This window comes from Telmatherina bonti, assembly GCF_933228915.1.
Source record: "Telmatherina bonti genome assembly, chromosome: 17".
Taxonomy (NCBI): domain Eukaryota; kingdom Metazoa; phylum Chordata; class Actinopteri; order Atheriniformes; family Telmatherinidae; genus Telmatherina; species Telmatherina bonti.
In genome coordinates this window covers 39,887,492-39,904,473 of record NC_136615.1, presented here as the reverse complement: position 1 = coordinate 39,904,473, position 16,982 = coordinate 39,887,492, and the positions used below count along the sequence as shown (strand labels likewise).

Genomic DNA, 16,982 nt, shown 5'->3' with positions numbered 1-16,982 from the left:
CACACGATCATGCTGCCTCCGCCAGAAAACGGTGCCCTGTTCAGCAATCAGCAGTGTTCCTCCATCCCGTTCACCATGGAGCTGCTGTAGCAGGTCCATGACCTGTTGGAGCTTCTGTCCTTTCAGTCCTGATTATTAACCCTTCGTAGGTCAGTAACAACCACGGTGGCCTCTGGCCAGGGCTGTAAAACTTCATTACAGTTTTCCAAAGCAACAAACGTTCTATCTGAAAGGAGATGTGTTGCGGTGGGATCCTTCCCATGAAGAGCAGATTATAAAAGCTTGACCGGTGTGTGAACTGAGACCAGATACGAGGTAAACGCTGATGTCCCAAAACGCCAACGAGTAGAAATGCTTCAAGCCTGAACTTTAGCTCTGAAAAACATAAGTTATTAATCAGAGATTATATGGTAAATCCTGAATGATCCATAACACCATTATTTATCAGACTGTCATCTTCACCTGGACAAAGACACTTCCTATCAGACTTTCCACCAATCAGAGAGCTTAAACTGATGGTAATGTCCAATCAGTAGCAGACAAAGATCAATAAGCGATCAGAAAAGTGGAAAAATATTGGCCCAATTTACATCAGTTTTAATTTCTCTTTTTTACTATAAATAACAGTAAAATCCACCATAAAATGATGAAAAATGACCATATAAGCAATGGTGTGTTTCCATGTAAACCCTCAGGAGAATAACATTATTCTGAACTATTTAATTCTGAATTATTAATTCCCAATAGAAACACACCATGTAACTGGAGACATTGGTCCTCTATGGCTGGAATAAAGCCAACAAGACGTTTCTCATGCCTGCACGAGGTTTTGTGAGGAAAATAGTAGCATAAATAGTTGGAAATGAGGAAAACCAGTATATTTTGTTCAGTCTCATCAGGTGAAACCATCATGTCTGCATGTTGACTGTCTTTAAATGGGGTCAAACTGCAGATCTGAATAATCTACATGCAACAGAAGCTGCAGCCTGTAGAAACATATTCCTCCACTGCGCAGCAAGCTCACACCTCAGAGCAGGAGGAATGTGTGCCTGGAGGTCCTGCTTCTGCAATACACCCCTCACCCAGGCATCTCTGGAGGCCCTGCTTCTGCAACACACCCTGCACCCACACATCTCTGGAGGTCCTGCTTCTGCAATACACCCTGCACCCAGGCATCTCTGGAGGCCCTGCTTCTGCAACACACCCTTCACCCAGACATCTCTGGAGGTCCTGCTTCTGCAATACACCCCTCACCCAGGCATCTCTGGAGGCCATGCTTCTGCAACACACCCCTCACCCAGGCATCTCTGGAGGCCCTGCTTCTGCAACACACCCCTCACCCAGGCATCTCTGGAGGCCCTGCTTCTGCAATACACCCTGCACCCAGGCATCTCTGGAGGCCCTGCTTCTGCAACACACCCCTCACCCAGGCATCTCTGGAGGCCGTGCTTCTGCAATACACCCCTCACCCAGGCATCTCTGGAGGCCCTGCTTCTGCAACACACCCTGCACCCAGACATCTCTGGAGGCCCTGCTTCTGCAATACACCCCTCACCCGGGCATCTCTGGAGGCCCTGCTTCTGCAACACACCCTGCACCCAGACATCTCTGGAGGCCCTGCTTCTGCAACACACCCTGCACCCAGACATCTCTGGAGGCCCTGCTTCTGCAACACACCCTGCACCCAGACATCTCTGGAGGCAATGCTTCTGCAACACACCCCTCACCCAGGCATCTCTGGAGGCCGTGCTTCTGCAACACACCCTGCACCCAGGCATCTCTGGAGGCCCTGCTTCTGCAACACACCCTGCACCCAGGCATCTCTGGAGGCCCTGCTTCTGCAACACACCCTGCACCCAGGCATCTCTGGAGGCCCTGCTTCTGCAACACACCCTGCACCCAGACATCTCTGGAGGCCCTGCTTCTGCAACACACCCTGCACCCAGGCATCTCTGGAGGCCCTGCTTCTGCAACACACCCTGCACCCAGACATCTCTGGAGGCCCTGCTTCTGCAACACACCCTGCACCCAGACATCTCTGGAGGCCCTGCTTCTGCAACACACCCTGCACCCAGACATCTCTGGAGGCCCTGCTTCTGCAACACACCCTGCACCCAGGCATCTCTGGAGGCAATGCTTCTGCAACACACCCTGCACCCAGACATCTCTGGAGGCAATGCTTCTGCAACACACCCTGCACCCAGACATCTCTGGAGGCCCTGCTTCTGCAACACACCCTGCACCCAGACATCTCTGGAGGCAATGCTTCTGCAACACACCCTGCACCCAGGCATCTCTGTAGGCCCTGCTTCTGCAACACACCCTGCACCCAGGCATCTCTGGAGGCAATGCTTCTGCAACACACCCTGCACCCAGGCATCTCTGGAGGCCCTGCTTCTGCAACACACCCTGCACCCAGACATCTCTGGAGGCCCTGCTTCTGCAACACACCCTGCACCCAGACATCTCTGGAGGCCCTGCTTCTGCAACACACCCTGCACCCAGACATCTCTGGAGGCCCTGCTTCTGCAACACACCCTGCACCCAGACATCTCTGGAGGCAATGCTTCTGCAACACACCCTGCACCCAGACATCTCTGGAGGCAATGCTTCTGCAACACACCCTGCACCCAGACATCTCTGGAGGCAATGCTTCTGCAACACACCCTGCACCCAGACATCTCTGGAGGTCCTGCTTCTGCAACACACCCTGCACCCAGACATCTCTGGAGGCCCTGCTTCTGCAACACACCCTGCACCCAGGCATCTCTGGAGGCAATGCTTCTGCAACACACCCTGCACCCAGGCATCTCTGGAGGTCCTGCTTCTGCAACACACCCTGCACCCAGACATCTCTGGAGGTCCTGCTTCTGCAACACACCCTGCACCCAGACATCTCTGGAGGCCCTGCTTCTGCAACACACCCTGCACCCAGGCATCTCTGGAGGTCCTGCTTCTGCAACACACCCTGCACCCAGACATCTCTGGAGGCCCTGCTTCTGCAACACACCCTGCACCCAGACATCTCTGGAGGCCCTGCTTCTGCAACACACCCTGCACCCAGACATCTCTGGAGGCCCTGCTTCTGCAACACACCCTGCACCCAGGCATCTCTGGAGGCCCTGCTTCTGCAACACACCCTGCACCCAGGCATCTCTGGAGGTCCTGCTTCTGCAACACAACCTGCACCCAGGCATCTCTGGAGGCCCTGCTTCTGCAACACACCCTGCACCCAGACATCTCTGGAGGCAATGCTTCTGCAACACACCCTGCACCCAGACATCTCTGGAGGCCCTGCTTCTGCAACACACCCTGCACCCAGACATCTCTGGAGGCCCTGCTTCTGCAACACACCCTGCACCCAGACATCTCTGGAGGCCCTGCTTCTGCAACACACCCTGCACCCAGACATCTCTGGAGGTCCTGCTTCTGCAACACACCCTGCACCCAGACATCTCTGGAGGCCCTGCTTCTGCAACACACCCTGCACCCAGGCATCTCTGGAGGTCCTGCTTCTGCAACACGCCCTGCACCCAGACATCTCTGGAGGCCCTGCTTCTGCAACACACCCTGCACCCAGACATCTCTGGAGGCCCTGCTTCTGCAACACACCCTGCACCCAGACATCTCTGGAGGCCCTGCTTCTGCAACACACCCTGCACCCAGGCATCTCTGGAGGTCCTGCTTCTGCAACACACCCTGCACCCAGACATCTCTGGAGGCCCTGCTTCTGCAACACACCCTGCACCCAGACATCTCTGGAGGCCCTGCTTCTGCAACACACCCTGCACCCAGGCATCTCTGGAGGCCCTGCTTCTGCAACACACCCTGCACCCAGGCATCTCTGGAGGTCCTGCTTCTGCAACACAACCTGCACCCAGGCATCTCTGGAGGCCCTGCTTCTGCAACACACCCTGCACCCAGACATCTCTGGAGGCAATGCTTCTGCAACACACCCTGCACCCAGACATCTCTGGAGGCCCTGCTTCTGCAACACACCCTGCACCCAGACATCTCTGGAGGCCCTGCTTCTGCAACACACCCTGCACCCAGACATCTCTGGAGGCCCTGCTTCTGCAACACACCCTGCACCCAGACATCTCTGGAGGTCCTGCTTCTGCAACACACCCTGCACCCAGACATCTCTGGAGGCCTTGCTTCTGCAACACACCCTGCACCCAGACATCTCTGGAGGTCCTGCTTCTGCAACACACCCTGCACCCAGACATCTCTGGAGGCCCTGCTTCTGCAACACACCCTGCACCCAGGCATCTCTGGAGGCCCTGCTTCTGCAACACACCCTGCACCCAGGCATCTCTGGAGGTCCTGCTTCTGCAACACACCCTGCACCCAGACATCTCTGGAGGCAATGCTTCTGCAACACACCCTGCACCCAGACATCTCTGGAGGCCCTGCTTCTGCAACACACCCTGCACCCAGACATCTCTGGAGGCCCTGCTTCTGCAACACACCCTGCACCCAGACATCTCTGGAGGCCCTGCTTCTGCAACACACCCTGCACCCAGACATCTCTGGAGGCCCTGCTTCTGCAACACACCCTGCACCCAGACATCTCTGGAGGCCCTGCTTCTGCAACACACCCTGCACCCAGACATCTCTGGAGGCAATGCTTCTGCAACACACCCTGCACCCAGGCATCTCTGGAGGCCCTGCTTCTGCAACACACCCTGCACCCAGACATCTCTGGAGGCAATGCTTCTGCAACACACCCTGCACCCAGACATCTCTGGAGGCCCTGCTTCTGCAACACACCCTGCACCCAGGCATCTCTGGAGGTCCTGCTTCTGCAACACACCCTGCACCCAGACATCTCTGGAGGCCCTGCTTCTGCAACACACCCTGCACCCAGACATCTCTGGAGGCCTTGCTTCTGCAACACACCCTGCACCCAGACATCTCTGGAGGTCCTGCTTCTGCAACACACCCTGCACCCAGACATCTCTGGAGGCCCTGCTTCTGCAACACACCCTGCACCCAGGCATCTCTGGAGGCCCTGCTTCTGCAACACACCCTGCACCCAGGCATCTCTGGAGGTCCTGCTTCTGCAACACACCCTGCACCCAGACATCTCTGGAGGCAATGCTTCTGCAACACACCCTGCACCCAGACATCTCTGGAGGCCCTGCTTCTGCAACACACCCTGCACCCAGACATCTCTGGAGGCCCTGCTTCTGCAACACACCCTGCACCCAGACATCTCTGGAGGCCCTGCTTCTGCAACACACCCTGCACCCAGACATCTCTGGAGGCCCTGCTTCTGCAACACACCCTGCACCCAGACATCTCTGGAGGCCCTGCTTCTGCAACACACCCTGCACCCAGACATCTCTGGAGGCAATGCTTCTGCAACACACCCTGCACCCAGACATCTCTGGAGGCCCTGCTTCTGCAACACACCCTGCACCCAGGCATCTCTGGAGGCCCTGCTTCTGCAACACACCCTGCACCCAGGCATCTCTGGAGGTCCTGCTTCTGCAACACAACCTGCACCCAGGCATCTCTGGAGGCCCTGCTTCTGCAACACACCCTGCACCCAGACATCTCTGGAGGCAATGCTTCTGCAACACACCCTGCACCCAGACATCTCTGGAGGCCCTGCTTCTGCAACACACCCTGCACCCAGACATCTCTGGAGGCCCTGCTTCTGCAACACACCCTGCACCCAGACATCTCTGGAGGCCCTGCTTCTGCAACACACCCTGCACCCAGACATCTCTGGAGGTCCTGCTTCTGCAACACACCCTGCACCCAGACATCTCTGGAGGCCCTGCTTCTGCAACACACCCTGCACCCAGACATCTCTGGAGGCCCTGCTTCTGCAACACACCCTGCACCCAGACATCTCTGGAGGCAATGCTTCTGCAACACACCCTGCACCCAGGCATCTCTGGAGGCCCTGCTTCTGCAACACACCCTGCACCCAGACATCTCTGGAGGCAATGCTTCTGCAACACACCCTGCACCCAGACATCTCTGGAGGCCCTGCTTCTGCAACACACCCTGCACCCAGGCATCTCTGGAGGTCCTGCTTCTGCAACACACCCTGCACCCAGACATCTCTGGAGGCCCTGCTTCTGCAACACACCCTGCACCCAGACATCTCTGGAGGCCTTGCTTCTGCAACACACCCTGCACCCAGACATCTCTGGAGGTCCTGCTTCTGCAACACACCCTGCACCCAGACATCTCTGGAGGCCCTGCTTCTGCAACACACCCTGCACCCAGGCATCTCTGGAGGCCCTGCTTCTGCAACACACCCTGCACCCAGGCATCTCTGGAGGTCCTGCTTCTGCAACACACCCTGCACCCAGACATCTCTGGAGGCAATGCTTCTGCAACACACCCTGCACCCAGACATCTCTGGAGGCCCTGCTTCTGCAACACACCCTGCACCCAGACATCTCTGGAGGCCCTGCTTCTGCAACACACCCTGCACCCAGACATCTCTGGAGGCCCTGCTTCTGCAACACACCCTGCACCCAGACATCTCTGGAGGCCCTGCTTCTGCAACACACCCTGCACCCAGACATCTCTGGAGGCCCTGCTTCTGCAACACACCCTGCACCCAGACATCTCTGGAGGCAATGCTTCTGCAACACACCCTGCACCCAGGCATCTCTGGAGGCCCTGCTTCTGCAACACACCCTGCACCCAGACATCTCTGGAGGCAATGCTTCTGCAACACACCCTGCACCCAGACATCTCTGGAGGCCCTGCTTCTGCAACACACCCTGCACCCAGGCATCTCTGGAGGTCCTGCTTCTGCAACACACCCAGGCATCTCTGGAGGTCCTGCTTCTGCAACGCACCCAGGCATCTCTGGAGGTCCTGCTTCTGCAACGCACCCAGGCATCTCTGGAGGTCCTGCTTCTGCAACGCACCCAGGCATCTCTGGAGGTCCTGCTTCTGCAACACACCCTGCACCCAGGCATCTCTGGAGGTCCTGCTTCTGCAACACACCCTGCACCCAGACATCTCTGGAGGCCCTGCTTCTGCAACACACCCTGCACCCAGACATCTCTGGAGGCCCTGCTTCTGCAACACACCCTGCACCCAGGCATCTCTGGAGGCCCTGCTTCTGCAACACACCCTGCACCCAGACATCTCTGGAGGCCCTGCTTCTGCAACACACCCTGCACCCAGGCATCTCTGGAGGCAATGCTTCTGCAACACACCCTGCACCCAGACATCTCTGGAGGCAATGCTTCTGCAACACACCCTGCACCCAGACATCTCTGGAGGCCCTGCTTCTGCAACACACCCTGCACCCAGGCATCTCTGGAGGCCCTGCTTCTGCAACACACCCTGCACCCAGGCATCTCTGGAGGACCTGCTTCTGCAACACACCCTGCACCCAGGCATCTCTGGAGGCAATGCTTCTGCAACACACCCTGCACCCAGACATCTCTGGAGGCCCTGCTTCTGCAATACACCCCTCACCCAGGCATCTCTGGAGGCCCTGCTTCTGCAACACACCCTGCACCCAGGCATCTCTGGAGGCCCTGCTTCTGCAACACACCCTGCACCCAGACATCTCTGGAGGTCCTGCTTCTGCAACACACCCTGCACCCAGGCATCTCTGGAGGCAATGCTTCTGCAACACACCCTGCACCCAGACATCTCTGGAGGTCCTGCTTCTGCAACACACCCAGGCATCTCTGGAGGTCCTGCTTCTGCAACGCACCCAGGCATCTCTGGAGGCAATGCTTCTGCAACACACCCTGCACCCAGACATCTCTGGAGGCCCTGCTTCTGCAACACACCCTGCACCCAGGCATCTCTGGAGGCAATGCTTCTGCAACACACCCTGCACCCAGACATCTCTGGAGGCCCTGCTTCTGCAATACACCCCTCACCCAGGCATCTCTGGAGGCCCTGCTTCTGCAACACACCCTGCACCCAGGCATCTCTGGAGGCCCTGCTTCTGCAACACACCCTGCACCCAGACATCTCTGGAGGCCCTGCTTCTGCAACACACCCTGCACCCAGACATCTCTGGAGGCAATGCTTCTGCAACACACCCTGCACCCAGACATCTCTGGAGGCCCTGCTTCTGCAACACACCCTGCACCCAGGCATCTCTGGAGGCAATGCTTCTGCAACACACCCTGCACCCAGACATCTCTGGAGGCCCTGCTTCTGCAACACACCCTGCACCCAGACATCTCTGGAGGCCCTGCTTCTGCAACACACCCTGCACCCAGGCATCTCTGGAGGCAATGCTTCTGCAACACACCCTGCACCCAGACATCTCTGGAGGCAATGCTTCTGCAACACACCCTGCACCCAGGCATCTCTGGAGGCCCTGCTTCTGCAACACACCCTGCACCCAGACATCTCTGGAGGTCCTGCTTCTGCAACACACCCTGCACCCAGGCATCTCTGGAGGCAATGCTTCTGCAACACACCCTGCACCCAGACATCTCTGGAGGTCCTGCTTCTGCAACACACCCAGGCATCTCTGGAGGTCCTGCTTCTGCAACGCACCCAGGCATCTCTGGAGGCAATGCTTCTGCAACACACCCTGCACCCAGACATCTCTGGAGGCCCTGCTTCTGCAACACACCCTGCACCCAGGCATCTCTGGAGGCAATGCTTCTGCAACACACCCTGCACCCAGACATCTCTGGAGGCCCTGCTTCTGCAATACACCCCTCACCCAGGCATCTCTGGAGGCCCTGCTTCTGCAACACACCCTGCACCCAGGCATCTCTGGAGGCCCTGCTTCTGCAACACACCCTGCACCCAGACATCTCTGGAGGCCCTGCTTCTGCAACACACCCTGCACCCAGACATCTCTGGAGGCAATGCTTCTGCAACACACCCTGCACCCAGACATCTCTGGAGGCCCTGCTTCTGCAACACACCCTGCACCCAGGCATCTCTGGAGGCAATGCTTCTGCAACACACCCTGCACCCAGACATCTCTGGAGGCCCTGCTTCTGCAACACACCCTGCACCCAGACATCTCTGGAGGCCCTGCTTCTGCAACACACCCTGCACCCAGGCATCTCTGGAGGCAATGCTTCTGCAACACACCCTGCACCCAGACATCTCTGGAGGCAATGCTTCTGCAACACACCCTGCACCCAGGCATCTCTGGAGGCCCTGCTTCTGCAACACACCCTGCACCCAGGCATCTCTGGAGGCAATGCTTCTGCAACACACCCTGCACCCAGGCATCTCTGGAGGCAATGCTTCTGCAACACACCCTGCACCCAGGCATCTCTGGAGGCCCTGCTTCTGCAACACACCCTGCACCCAGGCATCTCTGGAGGCAATGCTTCTGCAACACACCCTGCACCCAGGCATCTCTGGAGGCAATGCTTCTGCAACACACCCTGCACCCAGGCATCTCTGGAGGCCCTGCTTCTGCAACACACCCTGCACCCAGGCATCTCTGGAGGCCCTGCTTCTGCAACACACCCTGCACCCAGACATCTCTGGAGGCAATGCGTCTGCAACACACCCTGCACCCAGGCATCTCTGGAGGCCCTGCTTCTGCAACACACCCTGCACCCAGACATCTCTGGAGGCCCTGCTTCTGCAACACACCCTGCACCCAGGCATCTCTGGAGGCAATGCTTCTGCAACACACCCTGCACCCAGACATCTCTGGAGGTCCTGCTTCTGCAACACACCCTGCACCCAGGCATCTCTGGAGGCAATGCTTCTGCAACACACCCTGCACCCAGGCATCTCTGGAGGCAATGCTTCTGCAACACACCCTGCACCCAGGCATCTCTGGAGGCAATCCTTCTGCAACACACCCTGCACCCAGACATCTCTGGAGGTCCTGCTTCTGCAACACACCCTGCACTCAGGCATCTCTCACACAATGAGCCCAACCTCTGCAGGTCATAAAAGGAGCACGAGCAGAGGAGGGCGGCACGTGACGGGTCGTCTAAAAAATACGGAACTCTCAGCTCGTTTCACAATTTCGCGCGCGCGTGCACACACACACACACACACACACACACACACACACACACACTCATGACCGCCTCTCCAACATACCAGACTAACTGTCTGTTCCATAGACTGATCTGAACCATGGACTGGTCTGAACACGGTGTGTCTCCAACAGAGTCGTGCATTCAGCTCTGGGCGCGTGCGCGCGGCGCTTTACCTCCGTTTCTTCTTCGTGTTAACGAAAAGCGACGGAAACGGACGGCAGCTCGCGCACTGCTCGCGCCCCCGTGAAAGGAAGCCTGTTAAAGTCGGTTTTGTCCCAGTTTCTGGTGACGTCAGAAACTTCTGGTTCAAACTCTTAAACTTTTCCCAGTTAGAAAACTTTACCTGACCTGAGCGCGTGAATCCTGCCCCGCGGACGGCTCGTGGACCGGTACAGTCGGAATCTTTGACGTCTTTTCTTTTGTTTTGACGTTTCTTTCAGAGTCTGAGACGAGGATAAAGCCCAGAAAAGTCGCCTTGTCCGCTCCCCTCCCTGTCCGCTGCGTGTAGCGGGGCTGTGTAACTCCACCCTGAACCGCGAGCGCGGACGCTGCCGCGGGGCGGCGCCGCGCGCTCCTCCGCAAGCTGCTGTGGTGAACGTGGAACTAGTTATGAACTTATTCATTTTCATACCACCGTTTATTATGGATGCCAATGCTGTAAACATTAAGGCACACAAATTACTATCGCTTTGTTTATTCCGCGATATTATTATTAAACTTGTTTGTTTCTGCCTCGATTTTAGGTTCGTAAACCCTTTCTAGGGATTTGCCAACACCCCCACAAAGTTGTATCAAAATGTGCGTCTGGTTTGGGAACAGTGTGCTATGACTTTTCCTCTACAAAAGTCTTACGGTTTTTACGTAATTAGCAAGAAAACTGCGACTTTTTGTCCCATAATGGCATTTGACTGGAAGGAGCGAAGAAAAAATCCCAAAACCCAGCCTACTTTGGAGCCCTACCGCTCAGCCATGGAACATCATTCAAAGTTTAAACAGGTCACGACAAATGGAACTTTTACCATCTCAAAGGACTTTGTCATATCTCGTACGGTTTTGACGCGATCGCGAGTTATGTTTTTATGAAAAATAAGAAAAACGGCCAAAATCCCCCTCCACTCTCGCCGCACTCTCAAAAAAACAAAAAACAAATCCTCAAACAAACGCCCAGAGTTTTCGTCGTACATGGACAAGCTTTACATCAAAACGTCGGAAATCAAGTTGGCTACAAACTGGACCTCGGGTTCGAACTTGTTCAGCTCCAAAGATTAGAAAGTCTAGTTTTTCTCCCATTGAAGCCCCATTCAAATCTGACCAGACTGAAAAACCGCCCTAATTTATTTTATTTTTTTTAACTCGCCGCTGTTTAAATTCCTTTCACAATAGGGCAAAATAAATTACATCCCTGTTTTTCTGAAAGTCTTCTGGCACTCACGGTTCAAGAGTTATTGTTACAAAGTGTCCCGTTGTCAGGGCGACGTTAACGAGGGGAAAGCTAGGTTTGTGTGGAAGACCGGAATCACGCACACGCCTGCCCATATACAGTAATATACAGTGGTTCAGAGAAACAGGACGCATTTATTTATCTATTCACACTGTTTGTTTTTAATTGATATCACTCAATAACTGCTTTCATATAGAGCCAGCGCGCCTCACCCCTTTCTCTGTTGTACTTATCCAGAGGAGCAGGATGCATTTAATGATAAATCTGTTTTTATTGAGCCACCCTTTTGGTTTTCAATGTATATCACTATTTAACTGCTGTCAGCGGGATTTTACAGACGCGCATCAGCACATCTCTTTCTTCCCAACACACACCCCTACATTCATACTTAAACACCAACACACACACCAACTTGCCAACACCCACCTACACCCCACCACAGACTGTCTTTCTCTCTCAGGCACACATGTACACACTTTACATCATATACCAGCAAAGTGAGACAGACACTACAAATGTTTCTTCTTTGTTTATTTTATGTGTTTATACAAACTTCTGATTGCATAACATTCATGCACACAACAAACATCATCTCACTTTGTGCTGTACATTACCATCAGCTCCACAAATGATCATGTGACCCATGAGCCAGGCAGCGCACACAGTGCCTGTTCAGCCTGCCATCACAGAACCAGGAGACGGTACAAGTTAAAAGAACAGATATGTACATTATTGAAAGAAAACTATTATCTACAGTCCATAAGGCTTCTCCAGAAGGAAGTTGACTTTACATTTACTGTCCTGCCTGAAACAAAACTAGAACCAGCAGGAACCAGCACTGCTGATATGTCTGAGGTCTGTTTGTCTACCATCTCTGCCCTATCTAAAACCTGTTTAACCATCATGTAGCTTCAATAAGCAGAGCCCTTCGATGTGAAGAATGGAGACAGAAGATCCAGTCCCGGAGGTCCAGGAAGTTTGGAAGAGCCAGTTCACAGCAGCGCTGACAGGAATTTATGGCCATTTGGCAAAATGAGGAGTTTGAAAGGTCAAAGCGACGTTAAAATCTGCTTTAGCGCAGAAGAACCCTTTAAAAATCTGCTGCTGTGTGGAAAGGGAGGAAAGTTGGAGGGAAAGTCTGCAGAACCGACGTGAATAGACATTTCTGACTAATTTTCCAGCACGTTTGAATATTCCAGATGTAAACCTAACATTTCATTAAAAATTCTCTAAACAACCACCATGCTGCAGAACCTTTCAAAGGTTGTTACTCATCTGCAGTGTCATGTAAGTTTGCTGCGTTTACAGCCTCCCAGTATTCCCAGTCAGTGGGTTCTGAAGCCTGATTATCAGTCAGAAAGTCTCATGATGGAAGGTCCTGCGATAAAGCAGAGATACAAACACGCAGCAGAAGGAAGAGGAGCCAAGCAGCAGCTGATTTAACCGTTTTTGCCTCCCAAATGGATCCGTGTCGTCTGCAGCTGCAGAGATAAAATACATTCAAACTGAGATGAAGGAGTTCAGATACGAGAGACGACATGATGGAAGAGTCCAGTTAAAGTCCGATTTCTGGAGGTGGCGCTGCCTTCTCTGGCAGTCCAGTTCAACTGTGGTTTTACATTCTATGAAATGTTGGACTGATTGCTACTGGGAGGAAGCTGGACGCTCTCAGTTGCTGTTGGTGGCTCCAGGTCCAGCAGAGGCTGCAGGGATGCGCGGCATCTTCTTAGCCGGACTCGGGATGTGCTGCAGGATAAAACAAACGTCCTCAGATGAGATCACAGCAACAGCTTAAAAAAATTTGCTGTTTCAAACTTGTTCTATTAAACAATGGGAATAAGTGATTTTCATCTTTTTACCTTTTTTTTTTTTTTTTTTAAACTAGTGAACTGTTTCCATAGAAACGACAAAAGCAGAAAATTAAAAGCAGGAATAAAATCCCTGTGACCAGATGATGAACTAAATCTGACATCACTTCCTTTTGGAGGTCAACAAAGTTATGTGACATGTTACCATGGCGACCAGTGGGGTTGCAGTCGCTCTTAATCCGCTTCTGAACCTTTGGGTATAACTTGTCACATACTTTCCATTAAACCTGAAGAATTACTGCATCTAAACATGACGCCCCATTAGCAGAGTTGAGTTATGTTTATGAAAAATAATTAATATGCAGAAATGATTTTCATTATGAAAAGCACTTTATTTATAAAACATTTTTCATACAAAGTTTGATTTGATATTTGCAGGAGCAGGTGTGTCACTTGGGCAGGTAACGTGCAGGAATGAGGTGAAGATCATTTTAACGTCATGACTTTCTGTTGTGAAGTCATGTTGTGACTTCAGACTAATGTTTCCGAAACGACTGAAATGGGGTGAAAAATTTCTCTGGACAGAAAAAAAGTTAATTTATAAACATCCTGATGAAACTGTTTTCTTCAGTTTCTGGGTTTATTCTTAAGAGTTCTCATCTCATATGACTGGTTGAAACCAGCTTACTGAGCAGTGGGTCCATTTTAACACAAGGTAATGTGCTCCTGCTGATCTGCTACACCTGGGGTGTCAAAGTCCAGTCCTCGACGGCCGGTATCCAGCAGGGTTTTGTTGTTTCCCTGCACCAACACAGCTGATTCAAATCAAATGGATCCTGCAGCTTCTTGTCAACCTGTTGATGATTGTCGGTCAGGTGTGTTGGAGCAGGAAGACAACTAAAACCTGTAGGATGCCGGCACTTGAAGACTGTAGTTTGACACCTGTGCCCTCCCTGGTGGGCCCTGCTTCATCTGGTCCCTGTTTGCCGTTCTTGGCCCCGCCCCTCCTCCTCCTGCCGCCATGCCAATAACCATGTCAGCTTCATCCACCAGAATTCCTTCAGGAATGTTCTAGTTTCTACCAGAGAACTGAAACTGAGGTCTTAGACCTCTGGTCACGTATAAAGACATGCCAACATCTGTACCTCGGTGGCTGTGCTGGACCGAACCAGTTCTGGTTCCGCTGGCAGGTCTTCATCCAGGGGTCTCCGGGCATATTCCCTGCGGTGTTTTTCATCCACTCGAGTCAGGTACCACGTTCCAGGGAACAGATCCTCCACCGAGCCTTGAGGGACGTAACTGGCTGCAGGGTGGAGATGAAAAACATTTCAGGGTTTCTGAGAGTCAGACTTGTCTGGAAGGAGAGAGGGATTAAAACGACTTCTACCGAGGTGGTGAGTCTCCTCCCTCAGCTTCATGCTATTGGAGAAAACAGCAGGTGGGACCTTCTTCCTCGAGTCCAGTCGGACCCTCAAGTCACTCAGGCTGGACACCAGTTTGTCCAGACTGGACCCTGACACAAACAATCAACACATTATTATCAGTTTCTATAACGCTGGGACAGTTAGATGTTCTCCACATCAGCTCACCAGGAGTATGGTCCTGTGAGACTCTGAGAGAATACAGAGTGGCAGCAAATCCAGATCCGTAGGAGAAAACCCCGATCCTCTGTCCAGCCAGCTGAGACAGTGTGTGTCTGAAACACAGAGGAAGGACAACATTAAAGACTGCTTTTATTTAACTGTTTACAGAGCAAGAAAAAGCAACCAGAGACTCACTCTGCAATGACAGAAGCCAGGCAGCCATACACAGACGGGGTGTACATGTTCCCGTTCTGATTGGAGATCAATAAAGAAGGCTTGGTCTTCCTATCAAACAGATCTGCACTGGCCTTCATGAAGGCCTTCTCTACATCTCTGTCAAAGTAACTCTCCTCTGGCTTCACATCCCTGTCCAAAAAAAAACAAAAACACACAAACACCATGTTGAATAGGAAAACAACACCACAGTACACACAGCAAAAAATTCACACATGAATATCGTTCCAGACTCGGCCGTGACATCGCCGCGGCTATTCCATCAGCGCTACGCCTTCAACATGCAGAGAATTAACACGTCTTAACTGAACCAGCATTTCTACAGAAGTGGCAGGCTGTTCTACTGTCCAACGTCCTCTGGCAACAGGTTCATTCCTGCCGTAAACAGGTTCATTCCTGCCGTAAACAGGTTCATTCCTGCCGTAAACAGGTTCATTCCTGCCGTAAACAGGTTCATTCCTGCCGTAAACAGGTTCATTCCTGCCGTAAACAGGTTCATTCCTGCCGTAAACAGGTTCATTCCTGCCGTAAACAGGTTCATTCCTGCCGTAAACAGGTTCATTCCTGCCGTAAACAGGTTCATTCCTGCCGTAAACAGGTTCATTCCTGCCGTAAACAGGTTCATTCCTGCCGTAAACAGGTTTATTCCGTAAACAGGTTCATTCCTGCCGTAAACAGGTTCATTCCTGCCGTAAACAGGTTCATTCCTGCCGTAAACAGGTTCATTCCTGCCGTAAACAGGTTCATTCCTGCCGTAAACAGGTTCATTCCTGCCGTAAACAGGTTCATTCCTGCCGTAAACAGGTTCATTCCTGCCGTAAACAGGTTTATTCCTGCCGTAAACAGGTTTATTCCTGCCGTAAACAGGTTTATTTCTGCTGTAAACATGTTTATTCCTGCTGTGAAGTTGGTCTTTTTAACATGGGAGTCTCTGGGGATTTGCTCTGTTTTGGAGCCCCTAGTGGATGAAGGGGGAACTGCAGTTTTAGGCACTTTTAACCGCCGGAGGTTGCAGCTTCATTGGTTGGTAGCAGTAATGCAGCGCTATAAAGTTACAATCCAAAAATACCAGAAGAAGAAGACGAAAACCAAAAGTGTTTTTGCTGTTCTAAACTTCTTCTGGTGGTTTTCATTTGTTGGCTTCTGTCATCTCCTTCCTCTTTGTCTCTGGCTTGTTCCTTTCCCCGGCGCGTGCAGCGTTGGAGGTAATACGTGACACTAACAGCGTAACTTTTCGGTAACAAAGTAAAGTAATGCATTACACTTAAACAATCAGTAATGAAGCAACTTTACTGCAGGTAGGCTTTCCTGTTCCTGTGTGGAAGGTTCTGATGTGTTTAGGCACTGCTCGTGTGTGTGTGTGTGTGTCCTACACGTGTTGCCATGAAGATGGATGTGAGCGCAGCAACTGCTTGTGTGTCCACTTCCAGACTTCACCGAATAAAACAATGATTGGAGTTTTTATTCTACCCTATGATTTTACAGATCAGTGGACGGAAACTCCTCTGCCTGCTGATCAGTCTGATCGATCAGCTGCTGTGGGTCAAAATATATATATTTATATATTTATATATATATATATATATATATATACTAACAACCCTTACAAAATTGGTATGAGTCAGATGTGTGGAGGAGGAAACGAAGCTGCAGGGAGTGGAGCTACAGAGGAGATGGTGTGGATGGTAATATGATCAGGTGACCAGAACAGAAGTGATAACTGCTGAGGACAGTTTGACACACATTACCAGGATTAACGACACTGTTTTAGCACCATCAGGTGAGAGGAGGAGTTTGTATCATTAATCTAATTATTCACCTGTGTTAGTGCCACGGTTTGTCAGGTTTTTAAACAGTTAACAGCTTGTTATGTTTACCTGAAGGCGTCTAGGCCTGTGAAGGGTCCCGTCTGGGTGTTGGGGGCCGGGTGGTTCAGGAA

General features: G+C 52.4%; 2 protein-coding genes across 3 annotated transcripts in view; both read right to left on the bottom strand.

Annotated features, from left to right (window-relative positions):
• tln1 (talin 1) overlaps positions 1–10,460 on the bottom strand; it is a 170,198-nt gene extending 159,738 nt beyond the window's left edge. Inside the window, exon 1 of one of the 2 annotated variants that reach the window (XM_079256574.1) lies at positions 10,326–10,460. The gene's annotated coding sequence lies outside the window, so the exon portion shown is untranslated. Of the gene's footprint in view, positions 1–10,320 lie in introns of both variants that reach the window. The other variant, XM_079256575.1, reaches the window with a different exon arrangement.
• A 1,476-nt stretch (positions 10,461–11,936) lies between these two features.
• hmgcs1 (3-hydroxy-3-methylglutaryl-CoA synthase 1 (soluble)) overlaps positions 11,937–16,982 on the bottom strand; it is a 9,259-nt gene continuing 4,213 nt past the window's right edge. The window contains exons 5-10 of the mRNA XM_079256279.1: positions 16,921–16,982; positions 15,005–15,175; positions 14,816–14,922; positions 14,614–14,739; positions 14,372–14,529; positions 11,937–13,164 (exon numbers count right to left, since the gene is read on the bottom strand). The exon at positions 16,921–16,982 is cut by the window's right edge and continues 107 nt beyond it. Of these exons, the coding sequence (XP_079112405.1) occupies positions 13,087–13,164; positions 14,372–14,529; positions 14,614–14,739; positions 14,816–14,922; positions 15,005–15,175; positions 16,921–16,982 (702 nt within the window). The 3' untranslated portion in view covers positions 11,937–13,086. The remainder of the gene's footprint in view (positions 13,165–14,371; positions 14,530–14,613; positions 14,740–14,815; positions 14,923–15,004; positions 15,176–16,920) is intronic.